General features: G+C 42.3%; 1 protein-coding gene across 2 annotated transcripts in view; it reads right to left on the reverse strand.

The window, feature by feature from the left end:
* Positions 1 to 9,969: 9,969 nt before the first annotated feature.
* Positions 9,970 to 16,159, reverse strand: part of LOC142295784 (uncharacterized) — a 33,844-nt gene continuing 27,654 nt past the window's right edge. For both annotated transcript variants that reach the window (XM_075338875.1, XM_075338876.1), the window contains exon 3: positions 9,970 to 10,842. In XM_075338875.1, the coding sequence (XP_075194990.1) occupies positions 10,269 to 10,842 (574 nt within the window). In that variant the 3' untranslated portion in view covers positions 9,970 to 10,268. The remainder of the gene's footprint in view (positions 10,843 to 16,159) is intronic.

Below are 16,159 nucleotides of genomic sequence, written 5' to 3' on the forward strand. Positions count from 1 at the left end.
CAGCAGTGGGGTGCCACAGGGATCTGTACTGGGAGCAGTGGGGACCGCAGGGATCTGTACTGGGAGCAGTGGGGACCACAGGGATCTGTGCTAGGACCGATTCTTTTTAATCTCTCTATTAATGACCTTGTGGATGGGATTGAAAGTAAAGTGTTAGGGGTACGTTGCACGCTGCGACATCGCAGGCCGATGCTGCGATGCTGAGCGCGATAGTCCCCGCCCCCGTCGCAGCAGCGATATCCTTGTGATAGCTGCCGTAGCGAACATTATCGCTACGGCAGCTTCACATGGACTCACCTGCCCTGCGACCGTCGCTCTGGCCGGCGACCAGCCTCCTTGTTAAGGGGGCGGGTCGTGCGACGTCACTGCGACGTTACACGGCAGGCAGCCAATAGGAGCGGAGGAGCGGAGATGAGTGGGATGTAAACATCCCGCCCACCTCCTTCCTTCCGCATATCCTACGGAAGCCGCAGTGACGCCGGTAGGAGATGTTCCTCGCTCCTGCGGCTTCACACACAGCGATGTGTGCAGCCGCAGGAGCGAGGAACAACATCGGACTGTCGCGTCAGCGTAATTATGGATTACGCCGATGCTGCACCGATGATACGATTACAACGCTTTTGCGCTCTTTAATCGTATCATCGAGCCTTTACACACTACGGTGTCGCATGCGATGCCGGAAGTACGTCATTTTCAATTTGACCCCACCGACATCGCACCTGCGATATCGTAGTGTGCAAAGCCCGCCTTAGTCTTTGCTGATGACACAAAACTATGTAGGATATTAAAAACTGACCTTGATAGTACAATATTACAAAAAGATCTGGATAAGATGTCAGAATGGGCAGATACTTGGCAAATGAGATTTAATGTTGATAAATATAAAGTAATGCACCTAGGACGGAGTAATCCTATATCTGCGTATACATTAAATGGAAGTAAACTCGGGACTACAGAACAGGAGAAGGACTTGGGTATTCTCATTACAAATAAGCTGAGCAGCAGCATCAATGTCAAGCAGCAGCTGCTAAAGCAAACAAGATTCTAGGGTGTATAAAAAGAGAGATTAGATCCCGTGATCCCAACGTATTGTTACCCCTCTATAAATCACTTGTAAGGCCACATCTGGAATACGGGATCCAGTTTTGGGCTCCACATTTTAAAAAGGACATTCAGAAGTTAGAGTCAGTTCAAAGGCGGGCAACTAGACTATTACAAGGAATGGAGCCTCCCGTATGATGAGTGATGGAGGCCGCCCGTATGATGAGTGATGGAGGCCGCCCGTATGATGAGTGATGGAGGCCGCCCGTATGATGAGTAATGGAGGACGCCCGTATGATGAGGAATGGAGGCCGCCCGTATGATGAGTAATGGAGGCCGCCCGTATGATGAGTAATGGAGGACGCCCGTATGATGAGGAATGGAGGCCGCCTGTATGATGAGTGATGGAGGCCGCCCGTATGATGAGTAATGGAGGCCGCCTGTATGATGAGTAATGGAGGACGCCCGTATGATGAGTGATGGAGGCCGCCCGTATGATGAGTAATGGAGGCCGCCCGTATGATGAGTAATGGAGGCCGCCCGTATGATGAGTAATGGAGGCCGCCCGTATGATGACAGGTTGAAAAAGTTAGATATGTTTAGCTTAGAAAAAAGACGTCTCAGAGGAGATCTCATTTATATGTATAAATACATGTGTGGTCAATATAAAGGACGGCACAGGACTTATTTCTTCCAAAGACCATACTAAGGACCAGGGGGCACTCACTGCGAGTGGAAGAAAAGCGATTCCGGCAGCTAAATAGGAAAGGGTTCTTTACAGTTAGAGCAGTCAGACTGTGGAATGCGACCACAAGAGGTAGTAATGGCAGATATTATAACAGCTTTATATCAGGGCGGATGATTTCCTCAGTACACAAAACATTGTTGGTTATAAATGACTTCGAGACAAAATGTAGAACTGGTGGAGGCAGGTTGAACTACATGGACCCATGGATTTTTTCAACCTATGTAACTATGTAACTATGTAACCTCATTGTAGATGTATGCTCTCATGAGCAGGATTGTCTTTTTTGCTATAATTATTACTATTACTTCCTTGTATATGAGCCTCTGAATTGTAAAGCACTGAGTAATATGTTGGCAGTATAGAAATAAAGATTACTATTATTATTGTTATTACTGGTGTGCTTGGGTGCCATGTGGTTCCGCATACTGCTGGTGGTCAGGTTGCCTTTGCTGTGGCCTCTGCTCAACTTGGCATGGCAGATGCTACAGATTACAATGTTTTTCTCTGAAGGAACTTCATAAAAAACTTCCAGACAGTGGCTGAATGCCCCCTTGCTCTGACTTGGGCCACAGTGAGGGTGCTCTTGGGAACAGTTGACCCAGTTCTCATTCTGGGCAAACCACTACCCCTTGGTGTCTGTGTTGGTGCTACATATCCATCTTCCTCTGTGTTGCTGTGCTGGGTATGCATGTCAATCGTCCAGATCGGATCAGTGGACTTATCATCGACCACCTCGTCTTCCATCTCCTCTTCCTTCCCACTTCAGATTGTAGGCTGACCTGATGACAACTGTGTCTCATCATCATCAACCTCCACCTTTAGAGACACTAAATCAGGTTCCTCAAGCTGGCTTACTTCTGGCCGTAGGTCCTCAAATTCTTATAGCAAGGAGAAAGGACGGGACTCAGCACCAATTCCAGGATAGGAAAAATATAAATCCAACGAAAAATATCTAAAAGTGTAGAAACTTTATTCAACGATTAAAAATCCAAGAAAAACATCATCGGTTCCATGAAAACATCATGGCTTGACGCGTTTCGGACAGCTGAAATGTAGATAAGTCCTTAATTTGTGTGTTTTGTTGTTTTGTTGTGTTGTTTTGTTGTTATTTTTTTTTTGTCCCTCACTATTTGATATTTGTCTGAATATATAATATAATCATGTGCATATCTTCCCTTATATAGATATAAATCTCCTATGCTTCCATATATAACGCACCTTGTGAATAGGAAGCTGACCTTTGATAACATTTCATTGTGTCTCCTTTTTTTTTTTTTTTCCTTTATAAACTATGATCTCATTGCCTATACATTTTAACATACACCCTTGTGCACATGGGATCATTTAATCTTTGTCCCAATCCTTAGCCCACTTTCAGATGCAACTCATTTCATAGAAAGACGGTTGATCTCCTATAAGATCCTGACTGTTCCCTGATCGTTCTTACCGCACATTGCAATTAGATTCTAGGAGTATTCCTTGCCACGTTGATCTGTTCATGCATGGGATTGCTCAGAAATGTTTCCCCTAATCCCAAATATAACGCACCTATGTGAACAGTCCATTACCTTTTCATAGAATTTAATCTTTTTCAATTTTCATGATACACTAGAATCTAACATAAAATACATCTTAATATATTATGGAATAATTATCCTTATTCATCAATTACACAAATAAATGTATATTTTTGACGCTCATATAATACGTCCTGTTTGAGTCAATAACAAATAATATTAGTTTATATACAACCACATTTAAGAAATAATGATAATGAATAATAAAAAAATAAAAAAATAATAAAAACATAAAATCCATATTTTCCCTCTATTTTGGGATGATATAATAACAACAGGTAGCTTAGTGACCTATTATCACTCCTTTTCCTTATGTTTCTATATATACATTTCTTATTTTATTTTACGTTTTCATTTTACTGCTTAGGTGCTTGTTCTCACCTTACTTTTTGATTCTTGCTGCTCTTTTTGTTTCTAGTGCTTCTCTGCACAGTCTCCCATATGGGTCCCATGCGAACATACCTCATGCACATACAGTTAGGTCCAGAAATATTTGGACAGTGACACAAGTTTTGTTATTTTAGCTGTTTACAAAAACATGTTCAGAAATACAATTATATATATAATATGGGCTGAAAGTGCACACTCCCAGCTGCAATATGAGAGTTTTCACATCCAAATCGGAGAAAGGGTTTAGGGATCATAGCTCTGTAATGCATAGCCTCCTCTTTTTCAAGGGACCAAAAGTAATTGGACAAGGGACTCTAAGGGCTGCAATTAACTCTTAAGGCGTCTCCCTCGTTAACCTGTAATCAATGAAGTAGTTAAAAGGTCTGGGGTTGATTACAGGTGTGTGGTTTTGCATTTGGAAGCTGTTGCTGTGACCAGACAACATGCGGTCTAAGGAACTCTCAATTGAGGTGAAGCAGAACATCCTGAGGCTGAAAAAAAAGAAAAAATCCATCAGAGAGATAGCAGACATGCTTGGAGTAGCAAAATCAACAGTCGGGTACATTCTGAGAAAAAAGGAATTGACTGGTGAGCTTGGGAACTCAAAAAGGCCTGGGTGTCCACGGATGACAACAGTGGTGGATGATCGCCGCATACTTTCTTTGGTGAAGAAGAACCCGTTCACAACATCTACTGAAGTCCAGAACACTCTCAGTGAAGTAGGTGTATCTGTCTCTAAGTCAACAGTAAAGAGAAGACTCCATGAAAGTAAATACAAAGGGTTCACATCTAGATGCAAACCATTCATCAATTCCAAAAATAGACAGGCCAGAGTTAAATTTGCTGAAAAACACCTCATGAAGCCAGCTCAGTTCTGGAAAAGTATTCTATGGACAGATGAGACAAAGATCAACCTGTACCAGAATGATGGGAAGAAAAAAGTTTGGAGAAGAAAGGGAACGGCACATGATCCAAGGCACACCACATCCTCTGTAAAACATGGTGGAGGCAATGTGATGGCATGGGCATGCATGGCTTTCAATGGCACTGGGTCACTTGTGTTTATTGATGACATAACAGCAGACAAGAGTAGCCGGATGAATTCTGAAGTGTACCGGGATATACTTTCAGCCCAGATTCAGCCAAATGCCGCAAAGTTGATCGGACGGCGCTTCATAGTACAGATTGACAATGACCCCAAGCATACAGCCAAAGCTACCCAGGAGTTCATGAGTGCAAAAAAGTGGAACATTCTGCAATGGCCAAGTCAATCACCAGATCTTAACCCAATTGAGCATGCATTTCACTTGCTCAAATCCAGACTTAAGACGGAAAGACCCACAAACAAGCAAGACCTGAAGGCTGCGGCTGTAAAGGCCTGGCAAAGCATTAAGAAGGAGGAAACCCAGCGTTTGGTGATGTCCATGGGTTCCAGACTTAAGGCAGTGATTGCCTCCAAAGGATTCGCAACAAAATATTGAAAATAAAAATATTTTGTTTGGGTTTGGTTTATTTGTCCAATTACTTTTGACCTCCTAAAATGTGGAGTGTTTGTAAAGAAATGTGACAATTCCTACAATTTCTATCAGATATTTTTATTCAAACCTTCAAATTAAACGTTACAATCTGCACTTGAATTCTGTTGTAGAGGTTTCATTTCAAATCCAATGTGGTGGCATGCAGAGCCCAACTCGCGAAAATTGTGTCACTGTCCAAATATTTCTGGACCTAACTGTAAATACTTCTTATTCACATACATCCTTATTTATATATTTTTTTTCTCACTTTTTCTTTATTTTTCCATTTTTTTTTTCTTTTACTTCTCTTCCACATTCAAACAGATATTTACCTTCTATGCAAGGGTTAAATTTCATCATGTTCTCATTTGCATTTTCCTGGGACTACACCCACCTTTTGTCCGCCCTTCATTCTCCATGGTAAGCTTTATATGTTTGGTTCCACTGTGTATTTTTATGCTTATGATTAAGGACTTATCTACATTCCAGCTGTCCGAAACGCGTCAAGCCATGATGTTTTCATGGAACCGATGATGTTTTTCTTGGATTTTTAATCATTGAATAAAGTTTCTACACTTTTATATATTTTTCGTTGGATTTATATTTTTGCTATCCTGGAATTGGTGCTGAGTCCCGTCCTTTCTCCTTGCTATTGCCTCTATGGACCTGCCTGTCCGGTGGACATCCTGCATCCCATCTAAGCTGAGCGGATACATATACGGGTGAGCTGAATTTTTCTTTTCTTCATTCCCCTCAAATTCTTATGCATCAATGCATGCCACCTCCTCCTGTCCCTCTTCAATGCTGCATGGCGAGAGGCCAGAGCCAACTAAAAGATACATACAAAACAGATCCTCATATGACCAAGCTTGGGGTCATATGTCTCCTGTGACTGATGATGAGGGGAGGAAGGAGGACCAGGTTGAAGATTGGATGAGCCAGCCATCTGTGTATCCACAGTAGACTGTGTGGTCATAGAAGATTTGTTGCTGCTCGAGAAATGCAAAGAGACCGTGTTGTCTGCCATCCAAGACAGAATCTGCTCTCGCTCTTACACACATAGTTACGTTCCAGACCGGGAAATTTGAGGAGGAGGAGGGTAAAGCCCAATGTCACAATGGGCGCATTGTAAACTGTTATGGAACATGTATTCCATCATCTGAGTCTCAATGGTGGAGGGACTGCCCAAATGTATAAGTAAGAACAATCCCTCCCAAACGTATGTTACTGGGCCACCTCAGGGCCCTCACCAAACTCAAGGTTTCCTGACACCTGAAGCACTCTTAAGGGCCATTTACACGCTGCGACATTGCTAACGATATATCGTCGGGTCATGGTGTTTGTGACGCACATCCGGCGTCGTTAGCGACGTCGCAGCGTGTAACAGGTATGAGCGACCTTAAACGATCGCAAAAGAGGCAAAAATCGTTGGTATGTGAGACGTCATTCATTTACCAAAAATCGTTGTCTCTTTAGTAGCGAGGTTGTTTGTCGTACCTGTGGCAGCACACATCGCTATGTGTGACACTGTAGGGACGGGCAACAACCTCGTGCCTACGGCCGGCCACAATGAGGAAGGAAGGAGGTGGGCGGGATGTTCATCCCGCTCATCTCCCCCCCTCCGCTTCTATTGGACGGCTGCCGTGTGACGTCTCTGTGACGCCGCACGTACTGCCCCCTTAGAAAGGAGGCGGTTCGCTGGGCAGAGCGACGTCGCAGGGAAGGTAAGTCCGTGTGACAGGTGTAAGCGATGTTGTGCGCCACAGGCAGCGATTTGCCCGTGTTGCACAACCCACGGGGGCGGGTACGCTCGCTAGCAATATCGGTACCGATATCGCAGCGTGTAAAGTACCCTTTAAAATTTGATTTTTGGGACGCAGAATGACAAGGAGGAGGAGGAGGGTAAAGTTCAACGCTACAATGGGCACATTGTAAACTGCTATGGAATATGTATTCCACTATGTGAGTCTCAATGGGAGAGGGACCGCCCAAATGTATAAGTAACAGCAGTGTCTGTAATAATAGCAGGGACTAAAACATAACTTTTAATCTAGCAATAAAAACAGTGATAAGGTGCTTGTGCATAAATAGTGGAAGAGACAAAATGCCACATGGCAACACACAGGTTTGATCTCACCCAAGCTTCATCCATGGGCTGGACTGCACACCAGTCCCAAAATGAGAGGTCACAGGCTGGAAGGATAGGGTGGACAAGTGTGGTAAATAACCCCTGTCGTGCCCCGTGGATGGACTTCCGCCCTGACAAGGGCAGCACCCAAATAAGATGTCTGCCCCGCAACCGTAAAGAAAAAGAGAAAAAACCTCCCGACGCGTTCCCCTCTCAATATCAAGAGTTCCTCAGGGGAGACGGAGGAAAAATGGGGAGATCAACCTGCAATGGCAGGGATCAGCACAGGCCAATAACGGTGATTAATCTATGTGTACTGGGCAAACAGTGGAGTTCCCCTGAGGAACTCTTGATATTGAGAGGGGAACGCGTCGGGAGGTTTTTTCTCTTTTTCTTTATGGTTGCGGGGCAGACATCTTATTTGGGTGCTGACCTTGTCAGGGCGGAAGTCCATCCACGGGGCACGACAGGGGTTATTTACCACACTTGTCCACCCTATCCTTCCAGCCTGTGACCTCTCATTTTGGGACCGGTGTGCAGTCCAGCCCATGGATGAAGCTTGGGTGAGATCAGACCTGTGTGTTGCCATGTGGCATTTTGTCTCTTCCACTATTTATGCACAAGCACTTTATCACTGTTTTTATTGCTAGATTAAAAGTTATGTTTTAGTCCCTGCTATTATTACTGTTTATGCTCTTTGGACTATTGGGCATTACTTCTCTGCTTGGCAGGTTTGCTATTATACTTGACAGCAGTGTCTGCAAAATGTATATTGCCTGTCCCCTTGAGGCCCTTCAGGTCAAAGATCAATTTACCAATGGGCACATTCTATCTGGCCTTGTAAAGTGCAGGGGAATAGCTAACTAGAAATGATGTATGACAGAGGGGCCTACAAAATGTATGTTAGGGTCTTCCCTAATGTAAAAGTAAAAAAAAGTCATAACACTACGTGTGAACAAACGCTAAAAGGGATATTCAGTTTATTTAGGCTTATATAGAAGTGATTATGCAGGAAAAACCTTTTTGGCCTGTAAAATGCAATTTAGGTTAGGTTTGGTAGGTGTTCTTATGCATCTGTAAAAGTCACATAATACTGTGACATCCTCATTCCCAGAAACCCCATGTGAATCAGAAATGCATGCAACACATTCTCCAGGCTCTCCCCATTCAGTTTCATCACTTTCCCATCCATTTCAGCCTTTTCTTCAGGCCCCAGACCTCTTTGTTGGGTCCAGCAGAAAATTACTTGCATTTCCCATTGACTTGCATTGTACTCGCCATTCAGAACGAATACACGAATATTACAAAGTACTCGTTACGAGTATAGCGATTACGAATATTACGGTACTCGCTCATCTCTACTTAGAAGCTAATGGCTATGCCAAAACAGTTGAGCTACTCTGTAAATTTTAATTTTGCTGTTTTGGAAGCTTTTCGACCCCCCTAGAGGTGTTTTCTCTGCCTTAGGTTTAGCCTCCCATTAAACCGAAAAGAGTCAGCGTTCAGTTCCGCAAACATTGGGAAGTTCTCCTAGGCTCAGCGAACCAAACTTTGTACGATTCACTCATCTATAGTAACAAGCAATCGTAACGTCATATAAATCCCATGATAATATCTATAAAAATGGCTCACCCCACAGAAAATCAGCCTTCAAACGGCTCCATTGACTGAAAATTAAAACGTTATGGGTCTTGGGAAATGGCCACGTAATCCCCCAAATTTTTATTTTTGCAAACTTCTGATTTTTTTTCACCCCTAAAATAATTAAAAAACTGGACATGTTTTGCATTGCCGTATTGTACTGACGAGGAGAATCATACTGCAGAGTACATTTTACCAAAAAAATTAAAAACGTAAAAACAATTCTAAAAACCATGTCAAAATTGTGGGGTTATTTTCACAATGTCATTTCATTTAGATTTTCTTTCCTGGTTTTCCAGTACACTATGTGGCCAAATGAATGATGTCATTCAAAAGTACAACTCATCCCGCCAAAAACAAGCCGTCATATGACTACGTGGACAGAAAAAAAAAACTATCATTCTGAGAAGAAAAGAAGGAAAAAATGAAAATGGAAAAATTAAAAATTGACCAAAGGGGTTAGGCTTATAGGTGAAAAATCATCATTTGTAAAGAACCTCCCGCCTACCTAGTCCTTATCAGCCCCTCTCAGAAATCTGTACAACCTGTTCGGTATCAAACTCTGGAAAGCATCATATATTTTTATGTTCATGATTTTTGTGACAGATTACACTGTCTGTTCCCTAATAATGGAACCCCACTACCATCACCTATCTGGCCGACGATGCCGTGCGCTCCTATTTCCCCCTTACTGGAGCACACACCCCCCGGGTTTCATAGAACGTGTCCTACTGTTGAAACTTTGGCTAAACTTGGATGAAAATCTTTGAACAAAGTAACTGGTGACATTAGGAATGTTTTTTTCATAAAAGGAGGAGGCATTAATGTATCTAGGGTTGGAGGGGAGCTCATATTTGTTAGGTGCACATCTCTAGTCTTACAATCTAAGAAATGGTGGAAGTAGAACACAGAGATTCATTGGAAATGTGAATTTCAGCGATTTTATTGTTAGCAGGCTAATCACATTTTCTCAAAGTCAAAATATTAAGCATGAGCATAGTCAAAAAGAGACGTCCCTTCTTTGACCATTATTACATTGATCTTTTGCATTTCATGAAGTCTCAGGATGGAGCGTGCTCCATGATTTACAAAGTGTTTGCAAAGCAGAATAAAGGCAAAGCAAATTTGGATGTGTCTAATCTTTCTGAAATATGTGACTGATTTAACTTTTATTTTTGCAAAATTTTTGATACAAACAAAGCAGCAGCATAATCTGATAATCTGGATTAATCAAGGCATTGTTCATTTTTGACATCACTATTATCCAAGCATTGAATACAGTTATTCCCAGTGCAGCGAATTAACTGCATTTTTGCATTGAGCGCTTTCCAGTTTTTCCAAACGTCGGCTCTTGGTCTTTCCTTATCTGTATCGAACACTTTGGTGTAAGCGAAGGCTCGGCTGTTGTACGGGGGGAGGTTGACTTGGTTGAGTTTGTCGATGATGTTGTACGGTCCATCTGGGTCAGTGCAAAACTCCACACACGGTGAGTTCAGGGAGTAAAATACGACACAACCAGCCGCGGGGTCCTTCTTTAGTAGACTGCTGATGGGGGATTCAGTGGACCCGGCGGGGATATTTAGCAGGCGATATTCAGAGTGTTTATACCTCTTTCCTTGTTTTATGGCACATGCAGCCACCATTCGATCTCCATGATAGATTTCTCTCTTCATCACTGTAGCGCGGATGCCAGCAGCTACATCCACTGTCAGAGCATTAGCAATGTCCTGGCTCTGTAAACCTTTGTTACACTCATCTTCGTTAAACTTCACAAAATAGGCGTACTGGCGCGTCATATCACTGCAAGACAGAAGAGAAAGTAAGTGACCACAATTTATAAACTCTGATTGGTAGCTACAGTCAGGTCCACAAATTATTTCACTACTGAAACACGTTTTGCCATTTTAGCTTTATACCAAAACATATTCTACATACAGATATATAATCCAAATGGGCTTAACATGCAGACTCTCAGCTTTAATTTGAGAGGGTTCACATCCCAAATTGGACAAAGGGTTTAGGAATTACAGCTCTGTAATATGTAGCTACCTCTTTTTCAAGGGATAAAAGTAATTGGACAATTATATTAAAAGGTCTATTAAGCAGGTAAAAGGTCTGGAGCTCATTCCAGGTGCGATATTTGTATTTGCAAGCTGATGCTGAGAATCCACAACATGGGGTCAAAGGAGCTCTCAATGGAAGAGAAACCAACCATCATTAGGCTGAAAACAAGGATAAATCCATCAGAGAGATAGCAGAAATGTTAGAAGCAGCAGAATCAACAGTTTGGAACATTCTGAAATGGTGAGTTGGCAACTGAAAAATTCCTGGACATCCCCGAAAGACAACAGTGATGGATGAAAGCAGAATCCTTTCCATGGTGAAGAGAAATGTTCACAACATCCCTCCAAGTGAAGAATATCTCCAGAAAGTAGGTGTTTCAGGATGTAAGTCTACCATAAAGAAAAGACTTCACAAGAGAAAATACAGAGGGGTCACAGCAAGGTGCAAACCATTCATCAGCCTGACAATAGAAAGGCCAGATTAAACTTTGACAGAAAAGTTCTAAAAAAAATGCCTGGAATGGCAGCTGAGGACAGTTCTGCAATGGCAGCTGAGGACAGATGAGACTAAGATCGACCTGTATCAGAATGATGGGAGGATGAAAGTATGAAGAAGGCTTGAAGTGGCTCCTGATCCAGAGCACAGCACGTCCTATGTAATACATGGCCGAAGCAGTGTGCTGGCCGGGAATGTAGGGCTAACAATTGTCCTAGGGCACCAATGGTTATTGATGAAGTGACTGAAGACAGAAGCAGCCGGATGAATTCTGAAGTGTATAGGGCTATACTTTCTGCTCGGATTTAACCAAATTCAGCAATGACTGGATGCCACCTCACAGATAGATGGACAATGACCCAAACATCCCGACAAAAGTGAAATATTCTGCACTGGCTGAGTGATCTCCAGATCTCAGCCCCATCGAGCTGCATTTCACAGAATAAATACAAAACTTAAGGCAGAAAGATCCACAAACAAGGAACAACTCACCAGAGTAAAGGCGGCAAACACTCACACTGGAGGAGACCAAAAATGGTGACGTTCATAGCAGAAAGACCCAAAAACAAGGAACAACTGATGTCACTGCACTAAAGGAGGCAAAGCCACACAAAGGAGAAGACCAGTGATGGTGATGTCCATGGCTGAAAGATCTAGAAACAAGGAATAACTGAAATCACCACAGTAAAGGTGTCAAAGCTTCACACAGGAGGAGACCAGCGATGGTGACATCTATGGCCGAAAGACCCAGAAACAAGGAACAACTGAAGTCACTGCAGTAAAGGAGGCAAAGCCTCACACAGGAGGAGACCAGTGATGGTGACGTCCATGGCTGAAAGACCCAGAAACAAGGAACAACTGAACTCACCGCAGTAAAGGAGGCAAAGCCTCACACAGGAGAAGACCAGCAATGGTGACATCCATAGCCGAAAGACCCAGAAACAAGGAACAACTGAAGTCACCGCAGTAAAGGAGGCAAAGCCTGACACAGGAGGAGACCAGTGATGGTGATGTCTATGGCTGAATGACTTCAGGCATCATTGATGCAAAGGATTCTTTACAAACGATTAATGAACATTTTATTTGTGGTAAAACTACTTTGGCCAATTACTTTGGAGTCTCTGAAATGAGGAGGCTTTGTAGAAAAATGGTTGCAATTCCTTAACTTTTCATGGGATATTTTTCTTTCACACCTTTAATTAAATCTAAAAACCTACACTTCAATTGCATCTCAACTGTTTCATTTTAACCTCTTAATGACATTTGAAGTGCACATACATCATGGTTGTGAAGGAGTTCCCGACCGATAACATGTATTTACTGTGGTGGCACGAGGGTCTGTGGGTGGTCTCGTCTGGTGACCTGGCTGTCTGCAAAAAAGACCACACAGACCAGGGCTCCTCCCACTGCCCACCCACACTCCTTTACCGTAGGCAAAACACTACACAGACACTTGAGGGTGAGTGAACCACCCAATGGTAAAACTTTATTGGTCACCAACAGGCAAAACATATTGTACATACCCAGCAAGACAAAAGATGGTACAAGCGACAGTATCACCCTTCTGCTGGCCTCCAGGGATTTGAATCTTTGTGACTTTGGGGCTTCCAGGGTCAGCCATCCCAGCCAGTAGCACCCTGCTTACAGCAGGCACCCATTGAGAGGAGATAGCGGAAAGCTCATGAAGCTGACAGAGCGCAGCAACATATGTAGCCAGGAGACAGAGTCGCAGCAGTTGTGGAGACACGAGGGTCATCTTATCCCACAAAAAACAAGGCACCATACAGCTCAGTCAGAGGAAAAATAAAAATCTATAGCTCTTAGAATAGAGTGATTTCTGTTATCTATAAAAAAAATTACCATGTAAGAGCGCAAAACAGAAACAAAAAATGATATAAATGCGGTATCGCTATAATCATACTGACGCAAAGAATAAAACTGTCATCACTTTTACCGCAATGTGTTAAAAAAAAACCCGCTATGGAACAATTCCTGAATTGCAATAAAAAAAATATTATTTGTCAAAAATGGTGCCTAAAAAAGTAAACTCATCCCGTAACAAACCAGCCCTCACATGTCTCTGACAGCAGAAATATAGAAAAGTTATAGCTCCCAAAATATGGAGATACAACAACTTTAGTTTGTAGTAAAAGTGATTCTTTAGTGTGTGATAGTAGCCAAATATAAATGAACTAATATAAGCCTGGTATCGCAAAAATCCTAGTGAAGTGAAAAATTAAGCTGGCTTATCACTTATACAGCAAGATAAAGGGCGTAAAGAATAAACAAAAGGAAAGCTTGACCTGCAGTTGATGTGTTCATTCTTCCTTCCAAAGAAGATGATTATGATGCTCAGCACAGGTCTATATATATTGTGTGAGGGGTGTAGTTTCCAAAATGGGGTCACTTGTACGAGGTTTCCACTGATTATGCACATCAGGAGCTCTTCAAATGTGGCATGGCATCTGGTAACAATGCCAGACAATTTTGAGCATCAAAAGTCAAATGGCGCCTCTTCACTTACAATCCCTGCTGTGCACCCAAACAGTAGCTTTCCACCACATATGGGGTATCTCTGCACTGAGGAGAAATTGTACAACAAATTGTATAGTCCATTCTCTTCTGTTACCCTTGTGAAAAATGAAAAGTTTGTGGCTAAAGCAATATTTTTGTGGAAAAAAGGTAAAATTTTCAATTTATCCTTCAACATTGCTTTAATTCTTTTGAAGCACCCAATTAGTTAACACTAGTGTTGAGCGGATCCGAACTGTAAAAATCCAGATCCGCGCGGTTTCAGCGTCCGATCCGAGTCTGACCCAGATGCGGGAATCCGGCTGCACGATCCAGAATTTTTTTTTTCTCTCTCTCTCTTTCTCTCTTTATCTCTTTTTCTCTCTCTTTCTCTCTTTCTTTCTCTCTCTTTCTCTCTCTCTTTCTCTCTCTCTCTCTCTCCCTCCTTCTTTCTCTCTCTTTCTCTCTCTCTTTCGCTCTCTCTCTCACTCTCTCTTTCGCTCTCCCTTTCATTCTCTCTTTCTTTCTCTCTTTCTCTCTCTGTCTTTCTTTCTCTCTCTCTCTTTCTTTCCCTCTCTCTTTCTTTCTCTCCCTCTCTTTCTCTCTCTTTCTTTCGCTCTCTTTCTCTCTCTTTCTCTTTCTCTCTCTCTTTCTTCTTCTTTCTTTCTCTTTCTTTCTTTCTCTCTCTCCTTCTTTCTCTCTTTCTCTCTCTTTCTCACTCTCTTTCTCGGTTTCTCTCTCTCTTTTTCTCTCTCTCTCGCTCTCTTTCACTCTCTTTCTCTCTCTCTCGTTCTCACTCTCTTTCTATCTTTCTCTCTCTTTATCTTTCTTTCTCTTTTGTTCTCTCTCTTTCTCTCTTTCTCGCTCTCTCTCTCTCCCCCTCTCTCTCCCCCCCGCTCGTCCCGGATCCGCTCCCCCACTGACATACATGGGTCCGGATTCCGGATCGGATCCGGACTTCTTTGACAACCCCCGACGGATTATTGGAAGTCCGCTCATGTTAACACATTTCTTGATGTAGTTTTGAGCACTTTGAGGGGTGCTGCAGTTTTTAAAATGCTGTCACTTTTGGGCATTTTCTGTCACCTAGGCCTCTGAAATGTACTTCAGAAATGTGGTCCCTAAAAACATTATTTTTGTAGATTTTGTTGGAAAAATGAGAAATTATTGATAAACTTTTCACCCTTTAACTTTCTAACAAAAACACGTTTCAAAAATTGCACTGATGTAAAATAGACACGTGGGAAATGTTATTTATTAACTATCTGGTTTGAGGGCATAAAAATTAAAAGTTTGAAATTGACGAAATGTTCAAACTTTTTATTTTCAGAAAAAAATGCAAATAATATAGAGTAATCTATACCACTAACATAAAATATAAGGGTAAAGACCCAGACTGTAAAAGTTTGGATTCACGCGATTTCAAAGGCACTTAGGTGCCGGGCCCGGGATTCCAGGTGTTTGATCCAAATCCAGCACTTGAGAAATTTAAAAAAAAAATAAAAATAAAAGGAAAAAAAAAAGAAAATAAGAATGAAGTGAGTGCCTCATACTTACCGCGGCTCCGTCGTGGCGGCAAATTGCTGCAAGGTCATGCATTCACTTCCTGTGCCGAGCATTATCGCTCATTGCATATGCACTGCTTTCCCTGCTTTCACCGCCCACCGGCCATCCTGACGTCTGTGATTGGTTGCAGACCAAAAAAACTGAAAGCACTCCCAAAACTGCAATGTGAAAAGGTGCATAACTGAACATGACAAAATTACAAATAAAGAGTTTGCACTCTGAAATGCTAAAGCATGAAGAACATGAATGTGAAAATATAGATATGCATTACTGCTAAAGGAAATATAAGAAAAAAAGAGATATTTAGCATAGAAAACCGGCCATTCGTATATCTGCCCAGTCGCCACATCACGGCATATCTCATAACTGGGTACCTACTCTATGCTGATGCTTCTCTTTTGGTTTAAAAACCTCCTTTGTTTGGGCAAGTAGGAGCCTGCTATAGAGGATAAAATCATCTAAACTTTTTAAACCCAGAAAG

Source organism: Anomaloglossus baeobatrachus, chromosome 3 (assembly GCF_048569485.1).
Source record: "Anomaloglossus baeobatrachus isolate aAnoBae1 chromosome 3, aAnoBae1.hap1, whole genome shotgun sequence".
In the NCBI taxonomy this organism is placed as follows: domain Eukaryota; kingdom Metazoa; phylum Chordata; class Amphibia; order Anura; family Aromobatidae; genus Anomaloglossus; species Anomaloglossus baeobatrachus.